Below are 13,665 nucleotides of genomic sequence, written 5' to 3'. Positions count from 1 at the left end.
TTGGTGGTGAAGACTTACCCCAAATCTTTTCCCTTGAATTCTAAACTTGGGTAAAGGGATTGGAAGATCTTGGCCAGGAGATCGGCAAGCTTCAATGTGCTACATCGACAGTCATCCTATGGGAAATTACATTTCAAGAAAAACCAATGCCACAAGCAAAGTGGTATTGAAAATCATCTTATTTTGGTCATTACATTTGGAGAAAAGGAATGGCATAAGCAAAGGCAGAAAAGATTGCAATTGTTGGTATTTGCATGTTGCCTATGCTTGGACATCAGTTGTGATCACATTTTGGATTGAGTTTTGGTAAAAACTGCCCAAACGTTATGCCAAATTTTCTAAACATTTCCTTCCATACCTGTAACCTAAACCATAAATTTAGTCATTTAAGGTGACATAGGAGGAGCTGAACAAGATCTTCGGCGCATCGAATCAAAGCACTCCAAAATCAACTTGCTCATGCAATTTTACAAGCTCGACAAAGCAAACAATGAAAGCATGGCCTCACACATCAACAAATTCAAGGCGGTAAAACAACAACTCCATGCAATTAAGAAGAAAATTGATGAAGATGAAGCTATTGCTATATTGCTTAATAGTGTGGATAAAAAGCCATATGACACCATTGTTTCAACACTTCAAAATGTGGATAAAACTCTATCAGAAGTAAAGTCTTCTTTGTTAGAGTATGAAGCAAAACATAAGCCACCCACTCTCACACTCAGGACAGACTGCACTCTTCACCAAAGGAGGAAGATTCAAGAACAACAAAGAAACTACCTCAAGCACAAAGTTACCAAGTGTTTTCATTGTGGTGGAAAACTTGGTCATGTTACCAATGAGTGTCGTGACGAGACAGGGACACGCCTAAGCTTGTATGTGATCATTGTGGTAAAATTGGCCACCTAGAAGAAAACTGCTATGGGAAAAAGAATCAAGCCAACTTCACAGAAGCCATAGATGCTTCAAAAACACTCTTTTAAAGAAAAAGGAAAACATGTATGCTTCACCCCTTCTCTCTACCAAAAGTACTTAAGATTTTGTAAACCAGCCCCTCTGAGACCGATGATGTACTTATGCTAAGAAATGGCCAAAGTAGCCTATCACCCCTGCATGTGATTTGCCATGTCGGCATCAAGGGGGGGTTAGTGCCAAAGTAGCACATTTGTATCTTGGGTCAAAGCAACCCTAGCACATAGAGGGAGTTAGGAAGAGTGAAAGCTTATTTGTATGACTCGCATCCAACCACCTAGAAGTAGCCCAAAGCTTATTTATATGACTCGCATCCAACCACCTAGAAGTAGCCCAAAGATTTGTATGACTCGCATCCAACCACCTAGAAGTAGCCCAAAGATTTGGCACCAAGGGGGTGTGTGTTGGGAATTGTGGTGCCAAAGTGCACTAGACAAGAGGTATGGAGTGAGAAATGCCATATGGCAAGAACAAAGTAGTGGCTTGATTCCAAGACCGCTTTTGCTATCCACAACGAGAGACAGACATGATCAACTAGTGAGTACCCCTCTTCCCTAAGTTCGTTATGATTATCCAATTTTTGTAGCCAAACTTACACAAGATTTGATTTAATTCATCCAAATTTGAATTGGTTCATCTACTTGGATGTGATTCTAAAGGATATCATATAGTTGTTAGATACACCAAAGTTGTAAGTGCCTTGGCAAAGCATGCATTGAACAATCTATTTCTGAATATAAGTTATTGATATAGGGGGAGTGAATTGGTTATATCAAGATTGATAACTTCTTGAAAAAGGTGAAAGAACCAGAGATGTCACACAATGGTAATTTGTGTATTGAGGTGGCTCGCTTCATATGGGCAGATTTCCCCATAGGTTTGGCAATGGAGCTCACGGGGAATAAGCACTACATGTGCCCATAGTGGAACATATATACTCCCCCAATCTATATGCAAATGTGGCAAAGTTTGCCCACATCACGATAGACGAGGGATGGTACATGACATGCTGAACATTTTGGATACATATTTGAACATGGGAGGAGAGCGAGTTCAAACTACATCGATCATATACAATGCTTCTAGACTTCTAGACCTACATTTGAACAACAGTGGAGAAGAGGTACATCAAATAACCTACATGTTTGTTTTTTTGTTCTAGCAAACTAGATTTGCATGCGCAAGATGTATCTGAGTAGAGGTGTCATCGATTAGGTTCGTAGTCTACACATCGAGGTATCTGCATGGAAATTGTCACCTCCCACACATGGATCGACAAGCGAGTGCAGAGGTCTCCAACAAGCGTTTTCCAAGAAATAGATCAATGCTCATGGACACAAGTGGCAACATCTTACTATACGAGGAGGCGCAGAGAGATTGAAGTACTTGTACAAGTAAGGCCCTACACAAGCAAGATAATAATCATGTTTTATTGAAGTCGTGGGATGTAGTTAAAATTCTTTCAATAACAACAAATATGGTTGTATGTAAATGATTGTATGTCTTCTAAGGCCCTTTAATGCTTCTGACAAGTGGATACTCAAAATATTCAGAGAGCTCGATGGTTGCACCATCGATGTCTTTGCACACTATGGTGAGATGGCAAGGCTTTGCCAAGACTTACTTTGTCATTGTCTATCCATAGAGATTGACATTGTTGTCTTGGACATGTGCCTTCAATCACTCCCTTTTGATCCCCATGAGGTTGATGTTGAGCGTGATGATGAGGGTGGTGAGGGTGATGATGATGAGGAGGATGGTGAGGGTAATGTGATGATGAGGACGATAACGAAAGTGATGAGTAGAAGCATGTTCCCATTTGTGCAAGTTATAAACTTTGGATCTCACATTTGCAATAGTTACGAGACTGAACACTTTTCTACTTGGGATGTAAATGGTATTGGATATGATCAACGTTTCTCCTTGCTTATGATGATGGCTTTTAATCATAATCTTCATGCTTATGATCATCACTTTTTAATACGCTTTTCATGCTGAGGTTGTTATTTTTGATATGACTCTGAGGAGTTGAAAGCAAGTGGGTTTGCAAGTGTTGCACGTGTGTATGCTAGGGGTGTTAGGAATATTTGCAAAGTTCAATCCTCATGTCAATTGCAAGTCTACTGAATTGTTCCCACTAACCATGATCAAGTCTACTTGCACGTGTGGATCCTACTAACCATAATCCACTAGGTCTATTGAATCAACATGATCACATAGCATCAATATATTGGCTTCTTGCTTGATTATGCCTTTTTCCATCTTTACTTTGATGTGTATTGAAGTGGTTTGCTTTGATGTGTATTGAGGTGGCTTCTTGCTTGATTATGCTTTTCTCCATCTTTACTTTGATGTGTATTGAGGTTGCTTGCTTGGTATGGACAGATTTCCCCATATGTTTGGCAATGAGGCTCACGGGCAAAAAGCACTGCATGCCCATAGTGGAACATATACTCCCCCAATCTATATGCAAATAAGGCACAACTTGCCCACACCTTCACGACAAACGAGGGACGGTACATGACATGCTACCAAAACCTTTTGGCTACATATTTGAACATAGGAGGAGAGTGAGTTAAAACTGCATCGATCATATACGGTGCTTCTAGACTTCTAACCCCACATTTTTATGATGGAGAAGAGGTATATCAAATCATCTACATGTTTGTTTGTTTTGTTCTAGCAAACTGGATTTGGATGCGCAAGATGTATTTGACTAGAGGTGTCATCCATTAGGTTCATAGTCTACACATTGAGGTCTCTGACGTGGAAATTGTGACCCCCCACACATGGATCAACAAGCTAGTGCAAAGGTCTCCGAGAGGCTTTTTCCAAGAAAGAGATCAATGCTCATGAAGTATGGCCAAAAACATGTTGCAAAACAAGCACAAGTGACAACGGGATGTAATTAAAGTTCTTTCAATAACAACAAATATGGTTGTTATGTCCTCTAAGGCCCTTTAATGCTTCTAACAAAGTGGATACTCAAAACATTCAGAGAGCTCGATGATTGCGTCATTGATGTCTTTGCACGTTATGGTGAGATGGCAAGGCTTTGCCAAGACTTACTTCGTCATTGTCTATCCATGGAGATTGACATTGTTGTCTTGGACATGTGCCTTTGATCACTCTTGATCCTCATGAAGTTGATGTTGAGGATGATGATGATAAGGGTGGTCAAGGTGGTGAGGAGGAGAAGGGTGGTGAGGGTGATGTGATGATGAGGCTGACGGTAATGAGTAGCATGTTCCTATTTGTGCAAGTTACAGACTTTGGATCTCACATTTGCAAAAGTACAATTGAACCCTTTTCTACTTGGGATGGAAATGGTCTTGGATATGATCAAAATTTATCCTTGCTTATGATGATGGCTTCTAATCATGATGGCTTATGATGATGGCTTATGATCATGTTCTTCATGCGTATCACTTTTGAATATGTTTTTCATGCTAAGGTTGTTACTTTTGATGTTATTCTAAGGAGTTGAAAGCAAGTGGGTTTGCAAGTGTTGCACGTGTATGCTAGGGGTGTTAGGAACATTTGCTTAGTTTATATTGTGAAGTTTAATCCTCATGTCAATTGCAAGTCTTACTTGCACGTGTGGATCCTACTAACCATAATCTCTTAGGTCTATTGAATCAACATGATCACACAACATCACTATATTGGATTGTTGCTTTATTGTGCTTTTCTCCACCCTTACTTTGATGTTTATTACACGTACTTTTTATATAGATATTATTACTCTTGAATTTATGGTAATTGCTTGTGCATTTAGAGTATTGGGATTCCATCTTTAAATAATGCATTTATTGGGTAATGAAGTATGAGAATCACCTGAGGTCGGAACTTGATAGCCAATGAATCACATACACAATAACTCTAGAAAATTGCAGCATCCAACCAATAGAGGTTGAGAAATATGCACAATGCAACATTAGACATGTGGAGTGGTGGTTGAACAATTCTTAGCTTATTAGAAGAGGCACTTATTTTTGAGAAAGAGGATTTTGTACAGGTGAAAAAAGGAAAGAGACCAAGCTTATGCCATGCCCTTGCATGCATACATGACGTGAGGAACTACACAATCTCAATAAGCACTAAACCGATTCATGCATATGCAAACAGACAGGAGGGCATCTCTCTCGACAAAAATCTCAATACTATCACATTTGTTACAACTTGAAAGCCTAAGGCAGCTTCGGAGCCATAGACGAGGCCACGAAATATGCAGTGAACTTGCTAGGAAGAGGTTGGAATGAAACTTTCTTACTGGCACCTTGTTTGACATATACACCAAATGTTTATGTTTGCTTGTGAAAACACAAGTGTTTGACAAGCTTCCCATGGAAGACGTGATATCATGGACAAACGTATGGTAAACATGGTTGTGATACTCATTTGATAATCTACTTAGTTGATAATGAAAAACTATTATCAACCAATTGAATCTAATAAATTGATGTCTTATTGTGTTTTGTGTTTATGATATCAACCCCTCTTTGCATGTAGTATGCCAAATCAGTTGAGGGTGGGGGGTAACCTTGGATTTTATGTGTGACTATTTATATGAGCCAACCATGTAATTACTCTCTTCACATGTACTTCCAAGATGCCTTAAGTTAGAGCTTAGAGGTCAACACGTCATAACCTGTTTGGACATAAGACCTTCTGATGTTCTTGAGTGAGCAACATCCAGTCAACGACATAGTTAATTCAAGCTCATCACAAAGCATTTGAAGCACCTTCTTAACCCCTGATTCTCCATCTACTGCAAGGCCGAAAAGAACCGGTCTTCCAATCTGAGATAACAGCGAACATATTAAGGAAGAAAAACAATCAGAAGACACTTCTAGCTAAGCATCAATATGGTTTTGTACACTTACAAACACAGCCTCTGCACCCAAAGCTAGAGCCTTGAAAATATCGGTGCCCCGGCGAATCCCTCCATCAAAGAAAACAGGTATTCGACCTTGCACAGCCGTAACAACCTGTTGAACACAACTCTTAACACACACACTCACTCCCTCACTTCCTCCAGTGTTTTCTCCAGTGTAAACTTGGAGGGTGATAGACCACAAGGTCTCTTTGTGTGCAAATGGTTAACTTGCTGTTTTTAGTGATTATTTCACACATTGACTAGCTACTTGGATCACACTTCCACCACAACTACCCAATAAGTTCTACCAACAACCTGGTATCATCTTGCAGAGTAAAAAGAGATTGCTTTAAAAGTAGAAAGGGACAAGAAGAAAGAACCTCCTCAAGGGCCAGTATGGTTGGAGAGACGAAGTCCAATTGGCGGGCACCATGATTCGAAACAATTATCCCTTCAACCCCAGCTTGTACTGCTAAAGATGCTGTTCATAAGACCACACAATATACATGTATCACAGAAGTCCATACATAATTACCTGACAAGCATGACCAACTAATCAATTTGTGAACAGCTTGAAAACATGTGCGCATGCCTGTGTGTGTTAATATATCTAGCTGGATCTCAGCCCAATGCTTGTTTTTGAGGTGGACGGAAATGGATAAAAACCCTATCTTACCATCTTCACCAGTCAGGACTCCTTTCAGAAGGATTGGCAGGTTGGTAATAGATTTTAACCATCTGATATCCTGCAAGCCAAAGCATTAATGAAGAAGTATATGAACACAAATCCACATGCTACCAATACAAAAGACATTATGACCAGGAGGAGGAGGAGGTCACACTAAGCAAAACGGCCATGGGTGGTCTTCCCTTGCTAATGAAGTGTAATAGATCATTATGTTTTTCAGGTGCTCTCCCAAGCCTTAAAGAACATTTCTACCCTGATTATCATGGCCCAAAAGAGCAGCTATGTGGTTGAGTTCTATGACTTCGTCAAAGCTTGAAAGGACCATGCACAATGGGTGCTCTGCCCTGGTATATCATTCAAGTGCTTGGCCAATGGCCCACTAGCCTGAAAGATGGATTACAAGGTTCAAGAGAGGAAGCACTAGAAACTCTGTGGGTAAAGATTAAGAGAGGGTTAAGATGATCGAGCATGACTTGCACGTAATGAATGTTTCCATCAATGAAGGGTGTTCAAATTGTAATCATGCATTTATAACTTAGACTAAAGTTTTGAGCAGAAACACATGAGCACTGAGACAGGCATGCCTTCGTTAAATTGGACAATTTGAGGGTCAATATACATGCATAATATTGGATGCATGGCATGAATAAACCACAGGTGGCCAAGAACACCAAGATAAGAAGACTCAACAAAGAATGGGTTCTTGATGGGGGAGACATACACTCATAGCATCTGGCACTTCCAAATCTGAACATTGCCCAGTGGTTTTATGTATTAGAGATCCAGGATACCATGGCTTTACTCCATTTCTATTCATATGCAGAGCTTTCGTGACAGGTGATAGATATATGGAGGTCTCATGCTTTTCTGATGGCCCAGTGAGTGTCGCATCCACATTGCAGCATGTCAGTGATTTTTACCACAGGATGGCCTTACTTAGAAGACAAAAGGTCATTGACCATGAGAGGGCTCTCAAACATAGGGTATCCCCATTTAAAAGAGAACATGCAAAGCACCCCAATGCTCAATGGATTGCAAATACTTTATGTACTTCTCACAGAGGGAGAGATTAGAGAATGTAGCAATGAAAGCTTTTTCAGGTGTTGAAGTAGAGGCTTCCGGCTTCTCTCGCAAATCTTCAAGTTCTTCATCTTCCTCTTCTGTAGCAACAAGGTTGGCATCGTTCTTTTCTTGCTCTTTAGCCAAACACTTGAAGCATCTGTCCTCAGTATGACCCAGCTTTTTGCAGAAGGTACATTTGAAAGTTCTCCCTTTGTTTTTGTCCTTTGATGGCTAGTGTCTAGAGTGCAGCCACACAATAGTGAGGAGAAGAGGCAGAGATAATAATTAACAAGAGAATCAACACAAGATTGAGGGGATTGTGGGAGTACAAGATGTGAAAAAGCATGAATTCATTATAGAACTAGGTCCTTTTCATAGGAGAGACCTCATTACATATTCTAAGCATATGCTAGATGTGATGCCACCACATATGCTACATATGATTCCACCACATATGCCAAATATGATGCCACCACATATGCCTTTTAAGAGGCTATTCCTACACAAGAGACTTGTACATACTAGCAACACACATTGGAACCGCTTTATTTAAGGCTTACATTCAGTGCTAGTTTACTCAACCACCTAGCACTTGTTTATTCCCACATTAATCACTATTAATATTTAACATTCCCCCCCATAGTGATAATGTGGCTAGAAATCCTAGTCATCTTGGACTAGGTTTACTTTATCTTCTGGTTGCTGCTTCTTGTCGTCGGAGGTAGAGGAAGCAGAGTTTGCAGAATCTTCATCAGCTTTCAGCTTTGCGAGCCTCTTCCAACACTCTTTGATGTAGTGCCCTGGCTTGTGGCAATAGTGACACTTTCCTTTCTTCTTCTTGGTGTCACCCTGTGACAAGTCCACTTTGCCTTTGTCCTTGCAAAAGTCTCCTTTGCATGCATCACCCCTGGATCTGTTCTTCCTTGTCTGCTCCTCTTGGAGAAGTAATCCAACCAACTCCTCAAAGGATATAGGATTGCATCCTCCTCTCATAGAGAGATTCAGAGAAGTATGGAAACTCTGATAGGACTCAAGTAAGGAGTTAAGAACGGTGGTGACCAATTTCCTGTTATCAACTACCTCATCTATATTCAGCTAGTCACAGGGAATGGGCATTTTTAGACTCGGGAATGTTGGGGATGGTAGCATCTTCCCGTTCCCATTCCTGTCCCATGTCACTCTATAGTCACAGGGAATGGCCATTCTCAATCTTTTCCGTCCCCGTCCCAATTTCACGTCCCATGTGACTATGGTTCTTTGAGGTCTGTTACCTTGGTAAGATGATCTGAAATGGAAGCACCTTTATTCATGGTCAAGTTGTCCAGCTCCCACATCAAGTACATGACTCGTGCTTCATTACGGGACTGGAACATGGTCTCAAGAACCACCGAGGCAGCCTTTGCAGAGCTGCAGGATCGGATGTGAGGTGTAATCGAGCGCTTGACTAAAAGAGCAATCATGGCCATTGCTTAAGCATCACGGACATCCCACCGTCTTTGGTCTTCAATGGGGCCAGGAGGCGGTGCTGTAATGCCTGACACAACTTGTGCCACAATTTGAGTCGCCCTTAAAGTTGAGGCACCAAGAGTTGGTGCAACGAGACGAAGCTCTTGCCCCGTGACAATCTCCTATAGCCCCTTGGCAATTAAGAGATTCTTGAGCATGAAACTCCATAACGAGTAGTTGGGACCATTAAGTTGATCTTCAGTTGTCATGAAGGCACCAAATCCAAAAAGCTCAGTGGAAGTGGCTCTTTGCGACATCCTCACAGTAGTACGAAATTTTCCAAAGCTAGAGAGAGAACTAGAAACAGGAAGCCCCTCCCCCCCCCCCCCCCCCCCCCCCCCCCCCCTCAATGTAAGCTCTTGGAAAATACGAGAAAAAGAGATTTACGGGAGTGTGCACACAAGGCACCAGGATATGACGAGATTGAAGGTGTGATCGTGGAAGTATACAAAGAAAAAGGTGTATACTTAAATGAGCTAACACAAGACTCCGAGAATAGTGCACAAGAACTAGAGTGTCTATGATGCATGCAGCACAGAGGCCTTGAATTTGACCAAAAAAAAATGAATGGAAAAGAAAGCCCCAAATCTATGTACCTCGAGCAAAATGCTTGTGTGAGCTGATTTGTATCTCCTCTCTCCTCCTCCCTTTGGCTCCCAAGCAAAGTGGCCAAGCAGGTCTTAGAGCTAGCTGAGCCGCGCATTGAGGCGAAGCTGAGCCAAGTTGAGCTGCGGCAACGGACTCAGGCGGCATAACTGGGCGCAGCACTAGCTGAGGCAGTGATAGTGGATGCAGGCACCAGTTAAGGCGGTGGATTTGGGTGCAAGCGGCGACGGGCGGAGGTGGCGCTCGTTCTTCAGTGGCTCCGGCCAACTGGTCGGCAGAGGTGGTGCGCTGGGCACTAGTGCCACCCGGTTGAGCGGCGGCGGCAGGCTCTAGAGTGGCGGCGACTGGCTCTGGACAGCGGCAGCACCTGGTGATTGGCTCTGGGTGGCGGCGACTGGCTCTGGATCGGCGGAGATGAGCACCTGGCTTTGAGACGGCGGCGACGAGTGCGAGTGGAGGTCGTGTGGCTGCAGCAGAACCTTGCTCTGATACCAAATGATGGCAAGTGTCTAGAGTGCAGCCACCAAATAGTGAGGAGAAGAGGAAGACATGATAATTAACAAGATAATCAACACAAGATTGAGGGGATTTTGGGAGTACAAGATGTAGTGGAAAAGCATGAATTTATTATAGAACTAGGTCCTTTTTTTAGGAGAGACCTCATTACGTATTCTAAGCATATGCTAGATGTGATGCCACCACATATGCTCTATATGATTCCACCACATATTCTAAGTATGATGCCACCACATATGCAAAATATGATGCCACCACATATGCCTTTTAAGAGGCTATTCCTACACAAGAGACTTGTGCATACTAGCGGTTGTTCACACACATTGGAACCGCCTTATTTAAGGCTTACATTCAGTGCTAGTTTACTCAACCACCTAACACTTGTTTATTCCCACATTAATCACTATTAATAGTTAACACCCTTCTGTAACTTTTCTCCAAGTCAAGACTAGTGGCATTGTGGTCTTGAAGCTGTCTTTCCTTATCAATGAGAAATGCCACCATGCTATCATATGTCAACTCATGGGACACTCGAAGTGTAGACAACACTTCCTTGAAGGTGTCTATCTCTTGAAGAGAACTGCCTTTTAATCATCCTCATGAAATTTTGCATTTAATGTTGTGAGTTGTTGCAGAAGTCATCCTATTGTGCTGAGATGTTCTTGGAGAGTGCGATGTTCTTTCATTTTTAAAAGTACTTCAAAAAGACCTTAAGAGTTATTAATTTTGTTTCCAAATAAATTCGCAACCTTATTCCATACCTCTTTTGCAGATTTGTCAAAGTTGAGGTGGTGTATAAGACTGTTGATGAGACAGAGACCAGTATGTACCAAAGCTCTATCATTTTGGTCGTTCCATGCTTTCACTTCGAGCGATATCGCTGCTCCCTTTGGTTTTTCCTCGGTACCTTTGACAATGTCCCAAATCCCATCTCATCAAGAGTAACCTAATCTTCTTAGTTTGCCAAGCTGGGAAGCGTCCCAAGGAGGTGCTCAGATCCATAAGAAGAATGCAATAGGGTAGCAAATGGAGTGGTCTACAATAGGCGAAGCCAAAGGAAATCATTTCCTAAGGGTATATAGTAAGAAACCGTACATCATTAAGCTCTCAGATCAATTCGAAAGACGTAGCAACAGGCATGATTAGTTCCGACAAGTGACTCGTCACTGTGTTGAGGGAAAGGGATAGCAAGCATGGGGATGGCAATGGAACAAATGCTCAATTCTTCAGCAAGACTTGGAAGTGGAGATCAGAAGTGGAAGGTGTTCGGACAAAAATATCAAAGTCAATAGTCCAGAAAGGAAGGATGACAAAGTGTCCAACCCGTCATCAAGTTTAGCAGGAGGGGATGTCACATGCATGCCTATGCCATGGCTAATGAATTGATTTGGATTCCGATTGAAAAATGACGATTCTTGAATTTTGGTTGAAATGTAATAAGCAGTAGAATCCCTCTTAAGTCAGCATCCTGTTCATAATGAAGCTTAGGACTGTGGATAAGTATAGCAAGGCTTCCGAGAATGCAACACTGCTTCTATTGAGGTCCATGGTAGTGCGAAGACTGATGGAAGTTCTGAGCAACAGCAACAAGATGTGTAGAGTTTCAATTACCCGATTTTCACCTCATTATTGAAAAGCCATAAATTTGATTTTTGGCGCGGACTTCTATAGATGTGGCATAGGTGACAGAGGTGCTGCTGATGATGTCATGTTGCTATTAGTGTGATCTTGGAGAGCACAAAAGACACAAGGTTGTGCAAGAGGCACAAATAATGGACAGCAATGGAGAAGCATGCAAGAGAAGAGAGGCATGCAACTAGTGCCGCACAGGCAGGCACAAGCGAGTTAGAGCCATGGACAACAAGGCAGAAGCTCGTCGCTGCAGAGGCAAAAGGCCATAGGTCGACACAAGGGGGGATAGGCACCTAGTGAGGCTATACGTGAGAGCATATGGGCCAAAAACGAACCAACGAGGCAAGGCTAAAAAGCACCACAACTGTGGAAGAGTGTATGAGGTGGCAGAACAAAGCTGACGAGCAGATGAGGTCGACCACGTAAGAGGTGCAGCTCACCCGGGTGTCTTGCGGGTGATTCACTAAGGCACTAGCACCAGCGGGAGGAGGGAATGGCAACATGAGAGTTACAGGAAGTGCACGAAGAGGTCGCCATGGCGAAGGTGTTGCGCAGGAAGAAATGTCAATTGGGCAAATGCACAATTAACGAGAAGTGCAAAAAAACGATAGACCCCTCCTAGCGATGCTATAAAACCCTAGATGTGTAGAAACGAATTGAGAGCTTAGATCCCGTGCTCAGCAAGAATCGGCTATGGCAAATGATGCTCCATGTTTAAAGTGAAGATAAAGTGAGAGGGGAAGACTAATGTAAACTTAATGCAAAGACAAATGATAGCACCATACAAATGAAAGCTTGATTGATGTGTAAACCTTCCAAGTACAATGCTCTTTTATAAGCTAAAAGCCTTATCTTTCTCAACACTCTACTCACTGAGGCAGTAACACTTGGCTAAACCAGTGGCATCACTACTAACACACAAACACATTAGGTGGTTATAAGCCCCTGCTCACACACTCTTAACACACATACACCTTTTAAGGGGTGTTCACACACACAGAAAGCTCCGAATTACCTAACACCTTTCACTGCTAAGGAGTTGAGGCACGCACTCCATGCATTACCTCAGGGTAAGTGTCCAAGGGATGATGGCCTCTCACCCACCTTTTTCATGACATTTTGGGATGCCTTTGAGGAGCATGTCACTATGGCCCTTCAAGAGATGTGGAACATGGGGAGGGAGTATGCCTTCTTTGCTTACTGAGGGTCTTATTCACCTTATCCCAAAAGGTGCCGATAAGACAAATACGTATAGAATACTTGCCAAGGCAATAAGCATGAGGTTCCAGCCAGTATTGCAAGATGTGATTCATGATACACAGAATGGTTTCCTTCAAGGAAGGAGCATCTTTGATAATATCTTTCCTTTTTGCAAGGTGGTTGACTGGGCTAAGGAAAGCAACCATCCCCAAGCCACTTTGAGAAGGCATAAGATAAATTTGATTGGATTTCCTTGAAGGAACTCTTAGATGTATAGGATTCTCTTGAGACTGGATCAGAGGTGTTACATGCTTGTATCGGGATGCTCTGATCGCTGGAATGTGCTCGCATGAGATCTCTCGTTCTGTACGACATGGATGCCCCTTAGCCCCCGTGTTATATCTCATTGTTACTGAGGCTATGAGCATCTTTCTTCGCTCTGCTACAAGGAGTTTCTGGTTTGAGTCTTCCCTTGCGTAGTGAGGATGAGAGTTTGGACTCTAATCTTGCTGATGGTACTACTATGTTCCTTGTCCTGTCATCTGATGTGCAGGGTAAGTCCCTCCCAAGCCAAGCACTTGGGTCTTGAAATGATAGAAATTGG

The 13,665-nt window shown here is 42.4% G+C and overlaps 1 protein-coding gene across 3 annotated transcripts in view; it reads right to left on the bottom strand.

The window, feature by feature from the left end:
• Nucleotides 1–5,389: 5,389 nt before the first annotated feature.
• Nucleotides 5,390–13,665, bottom strand: part of LOC147614439 (glycolate oxidase 1-like) — a 90,005-nt gene continuing 81,729 nt past the window's right edge. For all 3 annotated transcript variants that reach the window (XM_086780976.1, XM_086780975.1, XM_086780977.1), the window contains 4 exons: nucleotides 6,528–6,597; nucleotides 6,232–6,332; nucleotides 5,859–5,963; nucleotides 5,390–5,774 (listed from right to left, as the gene is read on the bottom strand). In XM_086780976.1, coding sequence (XP_086637102.1) covers nucleotides 5,595–5,774; nucleotides 5,859–5,963; nucleotides 6,232–6,332; nucleotides 6,528–6,597 — 456 coding nt within the window. In that variant the 3' untranslated portion in view covers nucleotides 5,390–5,594. The remainder of the gene's footprint in view (nucleotides 5,775–5,858; nucleotides 5,964–6,231; nucleotides 6,333–6,527; nucleotides 6,598–13,665) is intronic.

Source organism: Cibotium barometz, chromosome 42 (genome assembly GCF_041138505.1).
Source record: "Cibotium barometz isolate CiBa-2024 chromosome 42, ASM4113850v1, whole genome shotgun sequence".
Taxonomy (NCBI): Eukaryota; Viridiplantae; Streptophyta; class Polypodiopsida; order Cyatheales; family Cibotiaceae; genus Cibotium; species Cibotium barometz.
Note: the sequence above shows the minus strand (reverse complement) of the source record. Positions and strands in the feature narration are given on the sequence as shown.